The 23,564-nt window shown below is 39.4% G+C and overlaps 1 protein-coding gene and 1 non-coding gene across 2 annotated transcripts in view; one reads left to right on the top strand and one right to left on the bottom strand.

Annotated features, from left to right (window-relative positions):
• The window catches only part of LOC107609046 (TOM1-like protein 1), a 28,123-nt gene extending 7,340 nt beyond the window's left edge, over positions 1-20,783 (bottom strand). The window contains 6 exon segments of the mRNA XM_016310870.1: positions 17,981-18,075; positions 18,078-18,222; positions 18,445-18,681; positions 19,908-19,989; positions 20,106-20,154; positions 20,720-20,783. Coding sequence (XP_016166356.1) covers positions 17,981-18,075; positions 18,078-18,222; positions 18,445-18,681; positions 19,908-19,989; positions 20,106-20,154; positions 20,720-20,783 — 672 coding nt within the window.
• On the top strand, positions 9,219-9,326 carry LOC148577483 (small nucleolar RNA R71). Its single transcript, XR_015904042.1, has one exon. It is a non-coding gene; the product is annotated as a small nucleolar RNA R71 (small nucleolar RNA).
• Positions 20,784-23,564: the final 2,781 nt, after the last annotated feature.

The raw sequence follows: 23,564 nt of genomic DNA, 5'->3' as shown, positions 1-23,564 counted from the left end.
TTTTCTGTGGTTGTGTAATTCTTCTGGGCATCATTTAGAACCTGACTAGCGTAATAAATGACGTGCAGAAGCTTGTCATGCCTCTGACCCAACACTGCACCAATGGCATGATCACTGGCATCACACATTAGCTCAAATGGTAATGTCCAGTCTGGTGCAGAAATAACTGGTGCTGTGACCAGCTTAGCTTTCAGCGTTTCAAACACCTGCAGGCACTCTGTGTCAAACACAAATGGCATGTCAGCAGCTAGCAGATTGCTTAGAGGTTTTGCAATTTTTGAAAAATCCTTTATAAACCTCCTATAGAATCCTGCATGCCCCAGAAAGCTTCTGATTGCCTTAACATTGGCAGGTGGTGGTAATTTTTTAATTACCTCTATTTTTGCTTGATCCACCTCTATTCCCTTGTTTGAGATTTTATGCCCAAGAACAATCCCTTCAGTCCATTTTTCCCAGTTTAAAACTAGGTTGGTCTCTTGGCATCTTTTCAGAACAAGTTTCAGGTGATCAAGACAGGAGCTGAATGAGTCTCCATATACTGAGAAGTCATCCATGAAGACTTCCAGAAATTTTTCCACCATATCAGAGAAAATAGAGAGCATGCATCTCTGGAAGGTTGCAGGCGCATTACACAGCCCAAATGGCATCCTTCTATAAGCAAACACTCTAGATGGACATGTGAATGCTGTTTTCTCTTGATCCTGAGGATCTACTGCAATCTGGTTATAGCCTGAGTAGCCATCCAAAAAGCAGTAATAATCATGACCTGCTAGTCTTTCTAGCATCTGGTATATGAATGGTAAAGGAAAATGATCCTTTCTGGTGGCTGTATTGAGCCTTCTGTAGTCAATACACATGCGCCACCCTGTAAATGTTTGGTGCGCAGAAATTGTGATTACACTTTGATTATGTAAAATTCATCGCTCTTTCTTTCCCTGGTAATGGCGCCAAAAACATGATGCCAATACCATGGTTCACAACTTCGCACGACTAACCAGCAAGTGCACTGGGTCGTCCAAGTAATACCTTACGTGAGTAAGGGTCGAATCCCACGGAGATTGTTGGTATGAAGCAAGCTATGGTCACCTTGCAAATCTCAGTCAGGCAAATATAAAATAGTAATGAGGTTTTCGAAATTAATTAATAAAATAGGGATAGAAATACTTATGTAAATCACTGGTGAGAATTTCAGATAAGCGAATAGAGATGCTTTCGTTCCTCTGATCCTCTGCTTTCCTGCTATCTTCATCCAATCAGTCTTACTCCTTTCCATGGCTGGCTTTATGTGATACATCACCACTGTCAATGGCTACTTTCGGTCTTCTCTCGGGAAACTGATCCAAATGCCCTGTCACGGCACGGCTAATCGTCTGAAGGCATCACCCTTGTCAATGGTTTCATCCTATCCTCTCAGTGAAAATGGTCAACGCACCCTGTCACGGCACGGCTATTCATCTGTCGGTTCCCGATCATGCTGGAATAGGATTTACTATCCTTTTGCGTCTGTCACTACGCCCAGCAATCGCGAGTTTGAAGCTCATCACAGTCATTCAATCATGGAATCTTACTCGGAATACCACAGACAAGGTTTAGACCTTCTGGATTCTCTTGAATGCCGCCATCATTCTAGCTTACACCACGAAGACTCCGATTAAGAGATCTAAGAGATACTCATTCAATCTGATGTAGAACGGAAGTGGTTGTCAGGCACGCGTTCATAGGGAATGATGATGATTGTCACGTTCATCACATTCACGTTGAAGTGCGAATGAATATCTTAGAAGCGAAATAAGATGAATTGAATAGAAAACAGTAGTACTTTGCATTAATCTTTGAGGAACAGCAGAGCTCCACACCTTAATCTATGGAGTGTAGAAACTCTACCGTTAAAAATACATAAGTGAAAGCTCCAGGCATGGCTGAATGGCCAGCCCCTCTGATCTAAGAACCAGGCATCGAAAGATGTCTAATACAATCGTAAAAGGTCCTATTTATAATAAACTAGTCACTAGGGTTTATAGAAATAAGTAATTGATGCATAAATCCACTTCCGGGGCCCACTTGGTGTGTGCTTGGGCTGAGCCTGAGTGTTTCACATGTAGAGGTCCTTCTTGGAGTTGAACGCCAGCATTTGTGCCAGTTTGGGCGTTCAACTCTGGTTTTGGATCCTTTTCTGGCGCTAGACGCCAGAATTGGGCAGAGAGCTGGCGTTAAACGCCAGTTTGCGTCGTCTATTCTTGGCCAAAGTATGGACTATTATATATTTCTGGAAATCCCTGGATGTCTACTTTCCAACGCAAATGGAAGCGCGCCATTTCAAGTTCTGCAGCTCCAGAAAATCCACTTTGAGTGCAGGGAGGTCAGAATCCAACAACATCAGCAGTCCTTCTTCAACCTCTGAATCTGATTTTTGCTCAAGTCCCTCAATTTCAGTCAGAAAATACCTGAAATCACAGAAAAACACACAAACTCAAAGTAAAGTCCAGAAATGTGAATTTAACATAAAAACTAATGAAAATGTCCCTAAAAGTAACTAGATCCTACTAAAAACATACTAAAAACAATGCCAAAAAGCGTATAAATTATCCGCTCATCACAACACCAAACTTAAATTGTTGCTTGTCCCCAAGCAACAGAAAATCAAATAGGATAAAAAGAAGAGAATATACTATAAATTCCAAACTATCAATGAAACATAGCTCCAATCAAATGAGCGGGACTTATAGCTTTTTGCCTCTTGAATAGTTTTGGCATCTCACTTTATCCATTGAGGTTCAGAATGATTGGCATCTATAGGAACTCAGAGTTCAGAGAGTGTTATTGATTCTCCTAGTTCAGTATGATGATTCTTGAACACAGCTATTTTATGAGTCTTGGCCGTGGCCCTAAGCACTTTGTTTTCCAGTATTACCACCGGATACATAAATGCCACAGACACATAATTGGGTGAACCTTTTCAGATTGTGACTCAGCTTTGCTAAAGTCCCCAATTAGAGGTGTCCAGGGTTCTTAAGCACACTCTTTTTTTTTACTTTGGACCTTGACTTTAACCGCTCAGTCTCAAGTTTTCACTTGACACCTGCACGCCACAAGCATATGGTTAGGGACAGCTTGGTTTAGCCGCTTAGACCAGGATTTTATTCCTTTAGGCCCTCCTATCCGCTGATGCTCAAAGCCTTGGGATCCTTTTTATTTGCCCTTGCCTTTTGGTTTTAAGGGTTATTGGATTTTTGCTCTTGCCTCTTGGTTTTAAGAGCTTTTGGCTTTTTCTGCTTGCTTTTTCTTTTTCTTTGTTTCTATATATATATATATATATATATATATATATATTTTTTTTTTCTGCAAGCTTTGTTCTTTGCTGCTTTTTCTTGCTTCAAGAATCATTTTTATGATTTTTCAGATTATCAAATAACATGTCTCCTAGTCATCATTCTTTCAAGAGCCAACATATTTAACATTCAGGAACAACAACTTCAAAAGACATATGCACTGTTCAAGCATACATTCAGAAAACAAGAAGCATTGTCACCACATCACTATAATTAAACTAAGTTCAAGGATAAATTCGAAACTCATGTACTTCTTGTTCTTTTGAATTAAAACATTTTTCATTTAAGAGAGGTGATGGATTCATAGGACATTCATAACTTTTAGACATAGTTACTAACTTCTAATGATCATGTAATGAAGACACAAACATAGATAAGCACATAACATAGAAAACAAAAAACAGAAGAAATAAGAAGAAGGAATGGATCCACCTTAGTGATGGTGGTGTTTCCTTCTTGAGGAACCAATGATGTCCTTGAGCTCTTCTATGTCTCTTCCTTGTTTTTGTTGCTCCTCCCTCATTGCCTTTTGATCTTCTCTTATTTCATGAAGGATGATGGAGTGCTGTTGATGTTCCACCCTTAGTTGTCCCATATTGGAACTCAATTCTCCTAGAGAGGTGTTGATTTGCTCCCAATAGTTTCGTGGAGGAAAGTGCATTTGAGGCATCTCCGGGATCTCATGGTGATGAGCTTCATACGCCTCTTGAGCTCCATGAATGGGCTCTCTTGCTTGCTCCATCTTTTTCTTAGTGATGGGCTTGTCCTCTTTAATGAGGATATCTCCCTCTATGTCAATCCCAGCCGAATTGCATAGGTGGCAAATGAGGTGAGGAAAGGCTAACCTTGCCATAGTGGAGGACTTGTCAGCCACCTTGTAGAGTTCTTGAGGTATAATCTCATGAACTTCCACCTATTCTCCAATCATGATGATATGGATCATGATGGCCCGGTCTATAGTAACTTCAGACCGGTTGCTAGTGAGAATGATTGAGCATTGAATGAACTCCAACCATCCTCTAGCTACAGGCTTGAGGTCCAATCTTCTTAGTTGAACCGGCTTGCCTTTGGAGTCAATCTTCCATTGAACTCCTTCTACACATATGTCCATAAGGACTTGGTCCAACCTTTGATCAAAGTTGACTCTCCTTGTGTAGGGGCGTGCGTTCTCTTCCATGTTTGGCAAGTTGAACGCCAACCTCACATTTTCCGGACTAAAATCTAAGTATTTCCCCCAAACCATTGTAACATAGTTCTTTGGATCCGGGTTCTTACTTTGATCATGGTTCTTGGTGATCCATGCATTGGCATAGAACTCTTGAACCATTAGGATGCCGACTTGTTGGATGGGATTTGTTAGAACTTCCCAACCTCTTCTTTGAATTTTATGTCGGATCTCCGGATACTCATTTCTTTTGAGTTTGAAAGGGACCTCAGGGATCACCTTCTTCTTGGCCACAACATCATAGAAGTGGTCTTGATGAGCTTTGGAGATGAATCTTTCCATCTCCCATGACTCGGATGTGGAAGCTTTTATCTTCCCTTTCCCCTTTCTAGAGGATTCTCCGGTCTTAGGTGCCATCAATGGTAATGGAAAAACAAAAAGCTTATGCTTTTACCACACCAAACTTAGAATTTTGCTCGCCCTCGAGCAAGAGAAGAAAAAATAGATGAAGAAGAAGAAGATATGGAGGAGATAGAGGGATGTGTGTATGGATGTGAGTGGTGAATGGAAAACAGAAGGGACGACCATGAATGGAGAGAGAGAGGGTGAGGTGGGTGGGGATCCTGTGAGATTCACAGATCCTGAGATGATCCTGTGGGGTCCATAGATCCTGAGATGATCCTGTGGGATCCACAAATCCTAAGATGTTCAAGGATTTACAACCTTGCACCAAATTAGGCATGTAAAATGTCCTTGCACACAACTCTGGACATTCAGCGCCAGGTTGGTGCCCATTTTGGGCGTTCAACGCCCATTTGTTGCCCATTTCTGGCGTTGAACGCCAGAACCATGCTTGTTCTGGGCGTTCAGCGCCAGCTCCTCTCCAGGGTGCAATTCTGGCGTTCAGCGCCCAGATGATGCCCATTTTGGGCGTTCAGCGCCCAGATACTGCCCATTTTGGGCGTTCAGCGCCAGAACCATGCTCTGTTCTGGCGTTGAACGCCAGGCCAGTGCTTCCTCCAGGGTGTGATTTTTCTTCCGCTGTTTTTGATTCTGTTTTTAAATTTTTCGTTTATTTTGTGACTCCACATGATCATGAACCTAAGAAAACATGAAAAACAAAAATAAAATTAGATAAATAAACATTGGGTTGCCTCCCAACAAGTGCTTCTTTAATGTCAATAGCTTGACAGTGGGCTCTCATGGAGCCTCACAGATGTGCAGAGCTTTGTTGAGACCTCCCAACACCAAACTTAGAGTTTGGATATGGGGGTTTGACACCAAACATAGAGTTTGGTTGTGGCCTCCCAACACCAAACTTAGAGTTTGACTATGGGGGCTTTGGTTGACTCTGCTTTGAGAGAAGCTTTTTCTGCTTCCTCTCCATGGATGCAGAGAGAGATCCTTGAGTTGTAAACACAAGGTTGTCCTTATTTAATTGAAGGATCAATTCTCCTCTGTCCACATCAATCACAACTCTTGCTGTGGCTAGGAAAGGTCTTCCTAGGATGATGGATTCATCCTCTTCCTTTCTAGTATCCAGGACTATGAAATCAACAGGGATGTAAAGGCCTTCAACCTTTACTAACACGTCCTCCACTTGTCCATAAGCCTATTTTCTTGAATTGTCTGCCATCTCTAGTGAGATTTTAGTAGCTTGCACCCCAAAGATTCCCAGTTTCTCTATTACAGAGAGGGGCATGAGGTTTATCCCTGAACCAAGGTCACACAGAGCCTTAAAGATCATGGTGCCTATGGTACAAGGTATTATGAACTTTCCAGGATTCTGTCTCCTCTGAGGCAATATCAGTTGAACCAGATCACTTAGTTCATTGGTGAACAAGGGAGGTTTATCTTTCCAAGTTTCAATGCCAAATAATTTGTCATTCAGCTTCATGATTGCACCAAGGAACTTGGCAGCTTGCTCTTCAGTAACATCCTCATTCTCTTCAGAAGAGGAGTACTTATCAGAGCTCATAAATGGCATAAGGAGGTTCAATGGAATCTCTATGGTCTCTAGATGAGCCTCAGATTCCTTTGGTTCCTCAAAGGGAAGCTCCTTATTGATCACTGGACATCCCAGGAGGTCTTCCTCCTTGGGATTCACGTCTTCCTCTCCCTCTTTGGGTTCGGCCATTTTGGTTATGTCAATGGCCTTGCACTCTCCTTTTGGATTTTCTTCTGTATTGCTTGGGAGAGTACTAGGAGGGATTTCAGTGATCCTTTTACTCAGCTGGCCTACTTGTGCTTCCAAATTTCTAATGGAGGACCTTGTTTCATTCATGAAACTTACAGTGGCCTTGGATAGATCAGAGACTAAGTTTGCTAAATTAGAGGTATTTTGTTCAGAGTTCTCTGTCTGTTGCTGAGTGGATGATGGAAAAGGCTTGCTGTTGGGAAACCTGTATCTTCCACCATTATTAAAGCCTTGTTGAGGCTTTTGTTGATCCTTCCATGAGAGATTTGGATGATTTCTCCATGATGGATTATAGGTGTTTCCATAAGGTTCACCTAAGTAATTCACCTCTGCTATTGCAGGGTTTTCAGGATCATAGGCCTCTTCTTCAGAAGGTGCCTCTTGAGTACTGTTGGATGCAGCTTGCATTTCATTCAGACTCTGAGAAATCATATTGACTTGCTGAGTCAATATTTTGTTTTGAGCCAATATGGCATTCAGAGTATCAATTTCAAGAACTCCCTTCTTCATAGGTGTCCTATTACTCACAGGATTTCTCTCAGAAGTGTACATGAACTGGTTATTAGCAACCATGTCAATGAGTTCTTGAGCTTCTGCAGGCATTTTCTTTAGGTGAATGGATCTGATGGATATTTTTTGTGGAGAAACGAATTTCTCCAAAACACCCAAAACTAACTGGCAAGTGCACCGGGTCGCATCAAGTAATAATAACTCACGGGAGTGAGGTCGATCCCACAGGGATTGAAGGATTGAGCAATTTTAGTTTAGTGGTTGATTTAGTCAAGCGAATCAAGATTTGGTTGAGAGATTTGTGATTTGCAGAATTTAAATTGCATAGAAAGTAAAGGGAATGGGTAATTAGCATGAAATTAAAGAGAACTGAAATTTAAAGTGCTGAATCATAAAGAACAAGAAATTAAATGGCAGAAACTTAGAACGCAAGAAATGTAAATTGCAGAATCTTAAAGTGCAAGAAATGTAAATGGCTTGAATTGTAAAGGGAATTGGGAATTGGATTTGCAGAATTTAAACAAGAAAAAGTAAATTGCAACAAACAGAGAAGTAAAGGATGACTTGAATCGAACTGGATCTTAAAACAAAAATGTAAATGAGATTTAAAAACATTAAACAGAGGATGTAAAATTGGAATTCAGATATCAGGACTCAAAAGACTAGATAACCAAGTCTAGATCTCAATGCCTTCCTAGATCCAACAAGAGTAATTGCAAAGGAAATGTAAATTGCAGAGAAAGTAGATGAGAGAGCAAGTAACAGAAACTGAAATTCAATTAAGTAGAGAATTAAACAAGATCCCAAGGTGAGATTGAAACAGAAGTTCTTCAATTCTCCACCCAAGATCCGAAGCAAGAAAATTAAAGAGTGCTGGGCAAGAACAAGGAAGAAGAGAGATCAATTCTCCTCCCCAATTCTCTTGAATTAAAATAACAATGCTAGAATGTAAAATGAGCTCTCTGCTGCAAGTATTGAAAAATTCTAAAAAGGAAGCTCTTCTAAAAACTTAAATCCTATGCTATTTATACACTTTCTTTAAATGGTCTTCAAGCCTTCAATTGGGCCTTTTCTCTTGATGGAATTGGGTTGATAGAGGCCTTGGTTGATTGCTCTTGGAGTTTGGAGAAGAACCGAATTGAACCGGGTTTGGAATCATGAAAGCTTGAGTAAAAGTTTGAGTAAAAGTTTGAGGCAAACTTTTACTCCAACTTTTCACATCAGCCACCCTCTTTTGCTGATACCAACGTTGGGGCAAAAGTTTGGGGTCAAACTTTTGCTCCAACGTTGGCCTCCCCTTGCACACTCATGGCACCAACGTTAGCCAAAAAGTTAGAGGCTAACGTTGGTGCAAACTTTTGCTCTCCAGGGTGTGTTGTTCATGCGCCAACGTTTGCCAAAAAGTTAGGGGCTAACGTTGGCGCAAACTTTTGCTCTCCAGGGTGTTGATTTGTGATGCCAAAGGTTTGCCAAAAAGTTTGAGGCTAACTTGTGCTCCAGCTTTTTGCCCAAAAGTTTGCACAAAAGTTTGAGGCAAACTTTTGGTCCAGCTTTTTGCTCCCTGGTTCATTTTCACTTGTTCCAAAAGTTTGAGCTAAAGTTTGAGGCAAACTTTTGCTCAAACTTTTTGTCCTCTCTTCCTCCTAGCCATTCCTTCTTGCTTCAACCTTTCTCCAAGCTTTCTTCACCTATCATTAATCAACCAAACACATCAAAGCTATGCTCAAAATCACGAGATATTCATTCTTTCATAATATGTGACAATTATAGCATAAAACCTCATGAAATAGCATGAATTCATACATGGTTGATTAAATCAAAGGAAACATGAAAATCTACCCAATTGGCTTGCTTTTGGCTCAAGAAAGTGCATAATTCAATTGAAAACAAAAGAAAAAGGCTAGTGAAACTAGGCTAAGATGACTTGTCATCAAGATCCACCTGCAGAAGAGTCCAATAACATCTTTGATAGCTCAGATAAACCATCATAGAATATATCCAGGATGGTCCATTCTAAAAGCATGTCAGAAGGACACTTTTTGGTCAACTGTTTGTATCTTTCCCAAGCTTCATAGAGGGATTCACCATCTTTTTGTTTGAAGGTATGAATATCCACTCTAAGCTTGCTCAGCTTTTGAGGAGGAAAGAACTTGGCTAAGAGAGCCTTGACCAGCTTATCCCAAGAGTTCAGGCTATCTCTGAGTTGAGAGTCCAACCACACTCTAGCTCTGTCTCTTACAGCAAAAGGGAAAAGCATGAGCCTGTAGACATCAGGATCTACTCCATTAGTCTTAACAGTATCACAGATCTGCAAGAATTCAGTTAAGAACTGAAAAGGATCTTCAGATGGAAGTCCATGAAACTTGCAGTTCTGCTGCATCAGAGAAACTAATTGAGGTTTCAGCTCAAAGTTGTTTGCTCCAATGGCAGGAATGGAGATGCTTCTTCCATGTAAATTGGAATTAGGTATAGTAAAGTCACCAAGTATTCTCCTTGCATTATTGTTGTTAGGTTCGGCTGCCATCTCCTTTACTTGTTCAAAATTTTCAATAAGGTTGTCTCTGGATTGTTGTAATTTAGCTTCTCTTAGTTTTCTCTTCAGAGTCCTTTCAGGTTCTGGATCAGCTTCAACAAGAATGCCTTTTTCTTTATCCCTGCTCATAAGAAAGAGAAGAGAAAAAGAAAAGAAGAGGAATCCTCTATGTCACAGTAAAGAGGTTCCTTATTGTTAGTAGAAGAAGAGAAGAAGAAAAAATTCGAACACAGATAGAAGAGGGGGTTCGAATTTGGTGAGTGATGTGAGGAAGAGATGTTAGTAGATGAATAAATAAATAGAAGGAGATGAGAGAGATGGAGAATTTTCGAAAATAATTTTTGAAAAAGAGTTAGTGATTTTCGAAAATAGTTTTTGAAAAATGTAGTAATTTTTTTCGAAAATTTTAAAATCAAAAGTTAAAATAATTAGTTAATTAAAAAAAATTTTGAAAAAGGGGGAAGATATTTTCGAAAATTAGAGAGAGAGAGAGAGTTAGTTAGGTAGTTTTGAAAAAGATAAGAAACAAGCAAAAAGTTAGTTAGTTAGTTGAAACAAATTTTGAAAAGATAAGGAGTTGGGAAGTTAGAGAAGATATTTTGAAATCAAGTTTTTTTGAAAAAGATATGATAAGAAGATATTTTTGAAAAGATATGATTGAAATTAGTTTTTGAAAAAGATTTGATTTTTTTAAATCTCAATTAATGACTTGATTCACAAGAAATCACAAGATATGATTCTAGAACTTAAAGTTTGAATCTTTCTTAACAAGTAAGTAACAAACTTGAAATTTTTGAATCAAAACATTAATTGTTATTGTTATTTTCGAAAATTTGATATAAAAATAAGAAAAAGATTTTTGAAAAATATTTTTGGAATTTTCGAAAATAACTAAGAAATTTGAAAAAGATTTGATTTTTGAAAAAGATTTTGAAAAAGATGAGATTTTTAAATTGAAAATTTGATTTGACTCATAAAAACAACTAGATTTTAAAAATTTTTTAAAAAGTCAACTCAAATTTTCGAATTCGATGAGAGAAAAAGGGAAAGATATTTTTTTGATTTTTGAGTTTTTATGATGGAGAGAAAAACACTAAAATGATGCAATGCATGAAATTTTTAGATAAAAACAATGAATGTATGCAAGAATGCTATGAATGTCAAGATGAACACCAAGAACACTATGAAGATCATGATGAACATCAAGAACATATTTTTGAAAAATTTTTAATGCAAAGAAAACATGCAAGACACCAAACTTAGAATTCTTTAATGCTTAGACATAAAGAATTCAGGAATGCACATGAAAAACAAGAAAAGACACAAAATATGCAAATGCAAAGATCAAACAAGAAGACTTACCAAGAACAACTTGAAGATCATGAAGAACACTTATGAATGCATGAATTCTCGAAAAATGCAGGATGAATATACAATTGACACCAAACTTATAACATGACTCAAGACTCAAACAAGAACACAAAAAATATTTTTGATTTTTATGATTTTCTAATTTTTTTTTTGTATTTTTTTCAAAAATTATTTGAAAAACAAAAATAAGGATTTCAAAATCTTTAATATGAATTCCAGGAAACTTGTGCTCTTTAGTCTAAAGCTCCAATCAAAGGGTCAGGCATGGCTTAAGAGCCAGCCAAGCTTTAGCATGTAACAGGTAGATCATGAATCAGCAGTAGGTGGATTAGCACCAACTAGCTTGCTTTTGATAATAAATTGGAAGCCTCAGTCCAAATAAATTTAGACATGGCTTTACAGCCAGCCAGGCTTCACATGCTTCATGAAACACTAGAATTCATTCTTAAAAATTCTGAAGAAAAATATATTTTTGAAAACATTTTTTTTATTTATTTTTTTTCGAAAACAAAGGAGAAATTTTTGAAAGAAAATTTTTGAAAAATTTTTGAAAAAAATTTTTGAAAAGAAAACGAAAAGAAAATTACCTAATCTGAGCAACAGGATGAACCGTTAGTTGTCCAAACTCGAACAATCCCCGGCAACGGCGCCAAAAACTTAGTGCGCAAAAATTGTGATTACACTTTGATTATGTAAAATTCATTGCTCTTTCTTTCCATGGTAATGGCGCCAAAAACATGATGCCAATACCATGGTTCACAACTTCGCACAACTAACCAGCAAGTGCACTGGGTCGTCCAAGTAATACCTTACGTGAGTAAGGGTCGAATCCCACGGAGATTGTTGGTATAAAGCAAGCTATGGTCACCTTGCAAATCTCAGTCAGGCAGATATAAAATAGTAATGAGGTTTTCAAAATTAATTAATAAAATAGGGATAGAAATACTTATGTAAATCACTGGTGAGAATTTCAGATAAGCGAATAGAGATGCTTTTGTTCCTCTGAACCTCTGCTTTCCTGCTATCTTCATCCAATCAGTCTTACTACTTTCCATGGCTGGCTTTATGTGATACATCACCACTGTCAATGGCTACTTTCGGTCTTTTCTCGGGAAAATGATCCAAATGCCCTGTCACGGCACGGCTAATCATCTGGAGGCATCACCCTTGTCAATGGTTTCATCCTATCCTCTCAGTGAAAATGGTCAACGCACCCTGTCACGGCATGGCTATTCATCTGTCGGTTCTTGATCATGCTGGAATAGGATTTACTATCCTTTTGCGTCTGTCACTACGCCCAGCAATCGTGAGTTTGAAGCTTGTCACAGTTATTTAATCATTGAATCCTACTCGGAATACCACAGACAAGGTTTAGACCTTCCGGATTCTCTTGAATGCTGCCATCATTCTAGCTTACACCACGAAGACTCCGATTAAGAGATCTAAGAGATACTCATTCAATCTGATGTAGAACGGAAGTGGTTGTCAGGCACGCGTTCATAGGGAATGATGATGATTGTCACGTTCATCACATTCAGGTTGAAGTGCGAATGAATATCTTAGAAGCGAAATAAGATGAATTGAATAGAAAACAGTAGTACTTTGCATTAATCTTTGAGGAACAGCAGAGCTCCACACCTTAATCTATGGAGTGTAGAAACTCTACCGTTAAAAATACATAAGTGAAAGATCCAGGCATGGCCGAATGGCCAGCCCCTCTGATTTAAGAACCAGGTGTCCAAAGATGTCTAATACAATCGTAAAAGGTCCTATTTATAATAAACTAGTCACTAGGGTTTACAGAAATAAGTAATTGATGCATAAATCCACTTCCGGGGCCCACTTGGTGTGTGCTTGGGCTGAGCTTGAGTGTTGCACGTGTAGAGGTCCTTCCTGGAGTTGAACGCCAGCATTTGTGCCAGTTTGGGCGTTCAACTCTGGTTTTGGATCCTTTTCTGGCGCTGGACGCCAGAATTGGGCAGAGAGCTGACGTTGAACGCCAGTTTGTGTTGTCTATTCTTGGCCAAAGTATAGACTATTATATATTGCTGGAAAGCCCTGGATGTCTACTTTCCAACGCAATTGGAAGCGCGCCATTTCGAGTTTGGTATCTCCAGAAAATCCACTTTGAGTGCAGGGAGGTCAAAATCCAACAGCATCAGTAGTCCTTCTTCAACCTCTGAATCTGATTTTTGCTCAAGTCCCTCAATTTCAGTCAGAAAATACCTGAACAGAAAAACACACAAACTCATAGTAAAGTCCAGAAATGTGAATTTAACATAAAAACTAATGAAAACGTCCCTAAAAGTAACTAGATCCTACTAAAAACATACTAAAAACAATGCCAAAAAGCGTATAAATTATCCGCTCATCACTGTTCTTGTAGGAACCAGTTCATTTTTTTCATTATGAATCACTGTCATGCCTCCCTTTTTTGGGACGACTTGGACAGGGCTCACCCAGGGGCTATCAGAAATAGGATAAATAATCCCAGCCTCTAGTAATTTGGTGACCTCTTTCTGCACCACTTCCTTCATGGTTGGATTTAGCCGTCTCTGTGGTTGAACCACTGGTTTAGCATTATCCTCCAATAAGATTTTGTGCATGCATCTAGCTGGGCTTATGCCCTTAAGGTCACCTATGGACCACCCAAGAGCTGTCTTGTGTATCCTTAGCACTTGAATAAGTGCTTCCTCTTCCTGTGGATTTAAAGCAAAGCTTATAATCACTGGAAAAGTGTCACCTTCTCCCAGAAATGCATATTTCAAGGATGGTGGTAATGGCTTGAGCTCGGGTTTAGGAGGTTTTTCTTCTTCCAGAAGAAATTTCAGAGGCTCTTTCATGTCCTCTGAATCCTCTAAATCAGGCTGAACATCTTTAAAGATGTTTTCCAACTCTGATTCGAGACTCTCAGCCATGTTGATCTCTTCTACCAAAGAGTCAATAAGATCAACTTTCATGCAGTCTTTTGATGTGTCAGGATGCTGCATGGCTTTAACAGCGTTCAACTTAAACTCATCATCATTGACTCTCAGGGTTATTTCCCCCTGTTGGACGTCAATGAGGGATCATCCAGTTGCTAGGAAGGGTCTTCCTAGAATGAGAGTAGCACTCTTGTGCTCCTCCATTTCCAGCACAACAAAGTCAGTAGGAAAGGCGAATGGCCCAACTCTGACAATCATGTCTTCAATCACGCATGATGGGTATTTAGTGGAGCCATCAGCAAGTTGGAGACATATCCGGGTTGGTTTAACTTCTTCAGTTAAGCCAAGCTTTCTGATAGTGGATGCAGGTATTAGGTTGATGCTTGCCCCAAGATCGCATAAAGCTGTCTTGGTGCATTGACCTTCTAATATACATGGTATCAGAAAACTCCCAGGGTCTTTAAGCTTTTCAGGGAAGCTCTTCAGAATGACCGCACTGCATTCTTCAGTGAGGAGAACTCTTTCTGTTTCTCTCCAATCTTTTTTATGACTCAAGATCTCTTTCATGAACTTGGCATAAGAAGGTATTTCCTCAAGTGCTTCTGCAAATGGAATCTTTATTTCAAGAGTCCTGAGATAATCTGCAAAGCGAGTAAATTGCTTATCCTGCTCCTCTTTCCGGAGTTTTTGAGGATAAGGTATCTTGGCTTTATATTCTTCAACCTTAGTTGCTGTAGGTTTATTGCCTGCAGAAGTGGTTGAAGAAGCCTTTTTAGAGGGGTTGCTATCAGCATTTGTGTGTGTCTGATCCCTTACTAGCAATTGAGTGCCAGAGTTAGAAGCTGGAGTGACGTGAGATGCCAACTCCTTGTCTGTTCCTGGCGTCTGAATGCCAGAACTGTGCCCATTTTGGGCATTCAGCGCCAGATCTTGCCCATTTTGGCCGTTCAACGCCAGATCCTTGCTTGTTTCTGGCGTTGAACGCCAGTCCTTGCTTGTTACTGGCGTTGAATGCCAGTCTTGGGCATGGTCTCGGCGTTCAGCGCCAGCTTTCCACCAAATTTCTGGCGTTTTAATGCCAGAATTACTTTTCCCTGGGCTCCTATTGTCCTCAGGTAAATTTTGGGTGGTTTGCTCATTCCTTAGCTCTTTGCTGCCTTAAGGTGGGGTATTTAATGTTTTTCCAATTCTTAATTGAACTGCTTGGCATTCTTCTGTTATTTGTCTTGACAGCTGCTGCTTTGTTTGCTTTAATTGTTCTTCCATATTTATATTAACCATCCTTGTCTCTTGTAGTCTATCTTTGAATTTGGCTAACTGCTTTGTTAGAAAGTCCAATTGCTGATTGAATTCAGTAGCTTGTTTTACAGGACTGAGTTCAGCAGTTGCTGTTTTAACCTCTTCTTTCATGGAAGGGTCACTGCTTAGGTACAGATGCTGATTCCTGGCAACTGTATCAATGAGCTCTTGAGCCTCTTCAATTGTCTTTCTCATGTGGATAGATCCACCAGCTGAGTAATCTAGAGACATCTGAGCTCCATCTGCAAGCCCATAATAGAAGATGTCTAACTGAACCCACTCTGAAAACATTTCAGAGGGGCATTTTCGTAGCATCTCTCTATATCTCTCCCAGGCATCATAAAGAGATTCATTATCTCCTTGTTTGAAGCCTTGGATGTCCAGCCTTAGCTGTGTCATCCGTTTTGGGGGAAAGTATTGATTCAGGAATTTTTCTGTCAGCTGTTTCCATGTCCTTATGCTGGCCTTAGGTTGGTTATTTAACCACCTCTTAGCTTGATCTTTTACAGCAAATGGAAACAGTAATAGTCTGTAGACATCCTGATCTATTTCTTTATCATGTACTGTGTCAGCAATTTGTAAAAATTGTGCCAGAAACTCTGTAGGTTCTTCCTGTGGAAGACCGGAATACCGGCAGCTTTGCTGCACCATGATAATGAGCTGAGGATTCAACTCAAAGCTACTGACTCCAATGGAGGGTATGCATATGCTACTCCCATATGATGCAGTAGAGGGGTTAGCATATGACCCCAGAGTCCTCCTGTACTGTTCATTTCCACTTATATCCATGATGGAGAAAGGGAGATGATGTCAAATAAAAAAAATTTCTTTTTATTTATTTATTTATTTACTTATTTAGAAAATAAATAAAAAAAATAAAGAGAAAGAAAAAAAATAGGTAAATATTTTCAAAAAAATTGAGGAGAGAGGAAGTGGTTAGGAAGTTTTGAAAAAGGTATGATTTGGAAAAGATTTTAAATTTTAAAAAAAAATCTGAATTTTTAGAAAATAATTTTCGAAAATTTGTTTTATAAATAGAGAGAAAAGATATTTTTGAATTTTGTGAGGAAAGAGAAAAACAATAAAATAGCACAAGATTTAAAATTTTATTTTTTGATCTAATGTTCCTAGTTTTCGAAAATTTTGGAGAGAAAACACCAAGGAACACCAAACTTAAAATTTTTAGAAAACCAACTAAAATTTTCGAAAATCAAAGGGAAATCAACAAGAAAACACCAAACTTAAAGTTTGGCACAAAATTTAATAGAGAGAATATTATTTTTGAAAAAGATTTTAAAAAGAGTGTACCAAACTGCCACAGACTTAGACCAACGCTCTAACCAATTGGGCAGTAAATGTAACACTTGTTTTGAAGAAGGATATTTGTAACCAAGAACAATAATAAGAAACTCTAAACCAAAAAGAAAAATTTTCCTAATCTAAGCAACAAAATAAACCGTCAGTTGTTCAAACTCAAACAATCCCCGGCAACGGCGCCAAAAACTTGGTGCACGAATTGTGAATCACACTTTTCACAACTCGTACCACTAACCAGCAAGTGCACTGGGTCGTCCAAGTAATTCCTTACGTGAGTAAGGGTCGAATCCCACGGAGATTGTTGGTTTGAAGCAATCTATGGTTATCTTGCAATTCTTAGTCAGGAAGTCAATTTTATTTATCAGTTGAATTGCGAATAAACACGAGAGTATGGGTTAAAGGTTACTTGTTATGCAGTAATGGAGAATATGTTGGAGTTTTGGAGATACTTTGTCTTCTGAATCTCTGCTTTCCTCTTCTTCTGATTCACACACGCACGTCTTTCTATGGCAAGCTGTGTGTAGGTGGATCACTGTTGTCAATGGCTACCATCCATCCTTCCAGTGAAAAGGGTCCAGGTGCACTGTCACCGCACGACTAATCATCTGCAGGTTCTCAGTTGTACCGGAATAGGATTTACTATCCTTTTGCGTCTGTCACTACGCCCAGCACTCGCGATTTTGAAGTTCGTCACAGTCATCCAATCCCAGAATCCTACTCGGAATACCATAGACAAGGTTTAGACTTTCCGGATTCTCATGAATGCCGCCATCAATCTAGCTTATACCACGGAGATTCTGATTAAGGAATCTAAGAGATATTCATTCAATCTGATGTAGAACGGAGGTGATTGTCAGACACACGTTCATGGATTGAGGAAGGTGATGAGTGTCACTGATCATCACCTTCTCCATAGTTAGGCGCGAATGGATATCTTAGATAGGAACAAGCATGTTTGTATGGAAAACATAAATACTTGCATTAATTCATTGAGACACAGCAGAGCTCCTTACCCCCAACAATGGTGTTTAGAGACTCATGCCGTAAATGAGTACAAAGTTCAGATCTAAAATGTCATCCTCTTAAAATAAGTTTCTAAAAGTTGTTTAAATACTAAACTAGTAGCCTAGGTTTACAAAAAGTGAGTAGACTATGACAGATGGTGCAGAGATCCACTTCTGGGGCCCACTTGGTGAGTAGACTACTTTTTCTTCAATTCCATAGTGGAACCTTTAATTAATTTGGACCCTGCTGTGTGCACATATTCTTCCACTATCACGCATATTTCTATATATACTAACAAATATTACACGAAACTAAATATATAAAATTTACCTGCAAGACATCTTGTTGTGGAAAATAAGACAACACAGTAAAAAGAAGCTCAATGCTATTTCTAGCAACATCAAAAGCATCCTTAGTTTGTTCAGAGTAAAACTCTACACAGGAATATCATCATGCTGAGTCTGGCGTGTAAGATCAAGTTCAGCCTCAGACACCGAATGTGAAGGAGTGAAAATATGCGCTAAGCTCTCGTTGTCATGGCCAGGGAACTGAATACACCTTGATTTCAGACTCTGAACCACAAAATGGAAACAAGCAATCAACAATAACACTAACAATAACCCACGCTAGCAAATTCAATAGCTAGAGCTAGTAACCAACCCAATCAATTTAATTTAGCCCAGGATTTTGCGTTTCTAGTTCCTAGGCATGATATGATTATCAGAAATTGTCCCTTGACTTCAACTTAACAATGAAGCAGATATGCATGAAATCAGAAAAAAAGGTAGTAGTACCTTGTATGTTTCTTCATAAACAGGAAGATAGCGAAGCTCGCCACTGGATTCGCCCCAAGCCTTAATCATGATCAAAGCCTTGTTGCGGTTAATAACAACAATTTGAGGATCGTCAATTAACCTAACCATATCATCAATAACCCTCTCAGCAGTGACTTCAGAGAAAGCCTTCTTGCAATTCTTGACGATGGTTTCAAGAAAGATGAGGGACAAGGAATCGAATCTTTCAAGCAGCGACTTCAGAGAAACCCTAAACTAGGAATTGAATCTTTACCGCCGACGCCAGCGTTGCATCCAACGCCAAGCTCGATGGAGGCGCCACCGATCATTTCCTTTCGGATCCTGCCACTGATTTATGGATAAACACCAGAGATGTCAACACTAGCAGAATGACTATTGGTGATGACGGGTTTCCGCTAACGAGTGGCGCTGATGAGTTGCGCTGACGAGTGTTGCTGATGGTTGGCGCGACGCGTGTGAGAGAGGGAGACGGCGGCGCAGGGCATAAGCATCGAGGTAGGGATGGATGTAGGTGCTGCGACGGGTTAGAGGGATGGGTTGTGACGGGTTGAGAGAGGGAGACAGCGGCATTGTTGGGAGAGATGAGAAGGGTGAGTGACGGCCAGCTAGGGTTAAAAATGATTTTCGAAACCAACACTTCTAGTATAGGGTTAAAAGATAAAATTAAAAAAAAAAAAGTTAAGTGTGAAAAAATGGGTGGGAAACTAAATTTTGGAAGGAGGGAACTCTATCGGTACGCTTTTGTAGGGTGCCCAAATAAACATAGGATATGGGCACGCTTTAAAAAGGTGATAATTGAAAAACTAACTAGCCACGCTTTTCAAGCGTGCCGGTTTCTTTCTATGGCCATGCTTTTCAAGTGTGGTAAAAAAAAGCGTGGCCAAATCACAATTCAATGGCCACCATCATAAAAGCGTGCCGAGTTCTCTCTATGGCCACGCTTTTAAGTGTGGCAAAAAAGTGTGGCCAAATCACAAACAAGTGGCCACCCTCACAAAAGCGTGGCCATTGACCACTTTTGGGCACACTTTAAAAGCGTGGCAAGAAAAAAGCGTCCCGATAGGCCTTTTTTCTTGTAGTTTATGCATCATCAAATACCAACCTTCCATTTTCATCAAACTCTACCACCAAGATTTTTAATTTCCACAATGATCAACATACAAGACCAATTATCCGTACCTAGCACAAATTTCAACTTCAATTCAGCCTTTGCATATACTAAGTATCATCATCATATAAACTCACAAACATCATCAATCAAGAATCTCCATCATACCCTCCAAAAACCAATAATCACATAATCATACAATAATTTCAACAACCAATCAACCATCATCACAAATTCAATTCCTATGTTATGGGTCACTAGCCTAAGTTTTCACACTATATTACATTTTAGATACAAGAAACCAAAACCATTCCTTGGCCGATTCCTGTCTAACCTGGAACACTTCAAATTCAACTTTCAAGGTCTCAAGGCTTCCAACAAAGCTCATTTCCAAGCTTTCCAAGATATCACTCAAGCTTCAATATGCACATACACACTTCCTAAACCACAATTATCATACCCAAACACAATAACTCAATACCCAATACCTTAAATTCAGAATTTCACTAGGGTTTGAGATCTCTTACCTTACCCAAAGATCAAAGAGGCACGACTAAGCATTCGCTTCAAGCTATTTGGATCTTATAACATCAAAGAGCCCAAAATCTTAACACTTTTTATCCAAAAATTTGAATTCAAGGGATGAGGAAACTGAACTGAAATCATTCCTTACCTCTTGAATAAAGTTATGGGCTTTGTAGAGCTCGATGCCGTGGTCATGTGGCGATAAACGGTGCGCCAATCGGAGCTCCGGATCAAAAGTTATCAAAGATTGAAACTAACCAAGGGTTTATGTTTTTGGAAGTGTTCCTCTCTTCCATGGCTGCCCAGCAGCGTGTTTAGCATGCAAGAAGGGAGAGAGAAGATCTAAACCCACTTTATCAAGTGAGTGGGTGGGGCCCACGGGCCCGGTTTGGGTCCGGTTCGACCAATTTGGTCCGTTCGGCCCAATCTTGGGCCAATTTCTTGAAAATTTGTGTCAAAATTCTCGTTTTAATTTTCTCTATCACATTAAACCATAAAAATCACATTTTTAATTCTCGAAAATAAATTTTAATTTATGGGTTAATTATTCATTAATTAACCGAGTTTTACATTCTACCCACCTAATTGGGAATTTTGCCCACAAAATTTGAATTCAGTTACCTGCAACTAGGTGCGGATAGTCTGTCCCCATTTCTAATTCAAGATCTTCGGTGCGCTTCTCCATTCTGACTTGATTTCCAAGTCACCTCTCTAATAAGATTTATTTTCCTCAGAGTTCCTTACGTTTACGTCATCAATCCTGATTGGGGTTAGTCAAAACTTCATATCCTTTTTTAATTGAACTGGTTCAAATTGTTCTAGCCCCTTAGACGGCCCATCGTCCTCCAAATAAACTCCTTTAAGTTGATCGCTCTCCTCTTACCGGTCGCCGAAGTAGTTTCTAAGAATACACAGCGTTCTCTCTTAAACTCTCTAGGCTCACTCTCTCAATCTGCATAAATTTTATGTCGGCTTTTCGTAGTGAGAATCCTAAATTGCCTTTTTCATTGTCTCGACTATCAAACTCAGGGACTACAATGCTGGATACTTCCAGTTTTAGATCAATACAAGGCGTCTAGCGCACTGTGAAATCCCACCTTCTCCTTGGTGTATAGTTGATGCCAGGGCATTTTGGCCAGTTTCACTGACCTTTTCTTTACTGTTTTTAAGGTAGTTTCATGCATTTTCTTAGGAAATAAGCTAGTTTTGGGTAAATATTCACTTACATCTTGATTCAAGCATACATTGTGCACTTTACATGATTTCATGAGAATTTTGCATGAATTATATGATAAATTGGATGATGCATGATCCCATGATTAAGAGCAAGACTTTGATGCAATTTGTTTGATTGATTTCAGGCCAAAAGAAGAAGAGAAGAGCCACGTTAGTGGCTACGTTAGTTACACTAACGTGAGCACTAACGTGGAAGGAAGGAAAGCCACAACGTTAGTGAGAAAAGTTAGTGGCATTAACTTTGAAGAAAGGAAATGGAGCCAACGTTAGTGACACTTAACATTATCACTAACGTTGGCCAATGCTCATAAGTGGCCACGTTAGAGTCCACGTTAACTTAGTTAACGTGGCCTCTAACGTTAAAAGGGGGAAAGGTAGCAAACGTTAGTGCATTCAACATTGTCACTAACGTTGGCCTAAGTGCACAATGCCACGTTAACTCCCACGTTAACTTGGTTAACGTGGGAGCTAACGTAAAGAGGCAAGGGTGGTCGACAACGTTAGTGACACCCAACATTGTCACTAACGTTGAAAGCCACCACACAACCCCAAGGAGTCACGTTAACTTCCACGTTAACTTAGTTAACGTGGAAGTTAACGTGAAGAAGAAGAAGTTGTCGACAACGTTAGTGACACCAAACATTATCACTACCGTTTCCAACACAAGCCACAAAGAGCCACGTTAACTCTCACGTTAACTTAGTTAACGTGGTAGTTAACGTGGGCAAAAGTCCCACCTGGCAGCCTAACCATGCCTTCTTCAAATAAGAATAACTTGAGCCACAAAACTTCAAATGAGGTGATTCCAGTGGCATTGGAAAGTAGGATTCCAGAGATTTCCAAGCATATATGGCACTACATGGTTGACACTAAATTTGAGGGAGAAAACCTGCCCTGAAAGTGCAATAATGAACAAGGTATCAGCCTGTATTTTGGCCAACTGACCTCTTCACCTTCCAAGAAGTATAACTCGAGTTGTAGAGCTCCAAATGATGCGCTTCCAAAGGAATTGGAAAGTAGACATCCAGGTCTTTCCAACGATATATAATAGTATGGGGTGGACGCTAAGTTTGAGCTTCAGAAATGGGAAATCGCTAGCATTATTGGCAATCAACATTTCCAGTAACGTTGGCATATATGCCAGCAACCATGTCCACTTCAAAGGAGCATAACTTGAGCTACAGAGGTCCAATTGAGGTGATTCCAATTGCGTTAGAAAGCTGACATTCAGAGCTTTCCAACGACATATAATACTCTATAGTGGGCATGAAATTTGAGCACAAACAAGAGACATCTTTTAAGCCCCAAAAACACTAACTGGGCAGCAAGTGCAACGTTAGCCACAATAACTTTAGCACTAACGCCACACTTGCAGCGTTAGTGTGGCTAACTTTAGCACTAACTTTAGTACCTGGACCTTAACTTAACTCACTTCTCTCTCAAGCCCACTTCAAAGCTCAAGCAAGCAAGCCCACAATTGTCAACCAATCAAGGCCACAAGAAGCATCTAGAATAGGAATTTTCATTTAATTGTAATTTACTTTTAATTTCATTTTGTAATTTAGGAGAGCCTATATAAAGGCCTTAGTTTTTACATTGAAAGGATCTTAGGCTAGACGAGGCTGGAAATTGGGGAATTGGGGGATGGAAGAGGGGTCTTCGGACTCCCTTCCCTCACACACTTTTCCTTTTCTTTCTTTGTACTTTTCATTTATGAATGTTGAATTTTCAGTTTCAATCTTCATCTTTACTTTTCTGCACTTTCTTTCTTTTCTATTTTTGTAGAGCAATGATCAACTAACTGTTTACATTGGGTTAGGGAGCTCTGTTGTAATTTGATGGATCAATACTAATCTTCATTATTCTTCTTCTATCTTTCCTCTTGATTTTACTTGAAAGCTTTCGATCTTCATCCAATTGAGTAGTTATCTTGGAAGAGAAGCTATTCAAACTTGGATCTCTTTTGAACCTTGGAAGAGGAATGAAGAGATCAAGCTAGAAATGCTTTCTCATGCTGGACCAAATTGGGTTTGGATGGGTATGTGACTATAACCCTCTCAATACTTGGTTTGGAAAATGCATGTGGTATAATCAGTGACCATACTTCATCTCTTCTCATGAGCAATTGACCAAGGAATTGGCTATTGATCAAGATTTGAGAGATTGAATTGCAAGAAATTGTAATTCAATCACTTAAGATTGCCAAGGAGATCAATGAGTGCATTGATTG

The sequence above is a fragment of the Arachis ipaensis genome, chromosome B1 (assembly GCF_059453495.1).
Source record: "Arachis ipaensis isolate K30076 ecotype BB chromosome B1, ASM5945349v1, whole genome shotgun sequence".
Taxonomy (NCBI): domain Eukaryota; kingdom Viridiplantae; phylum Streptophyta; class Magnoliopsida; order Fabales; family Fabaceae; genus Arachis; species Arachis ipaensis.
This window is presented reverse-complemented; position numbering and strand designations above follow the sequence as displayed.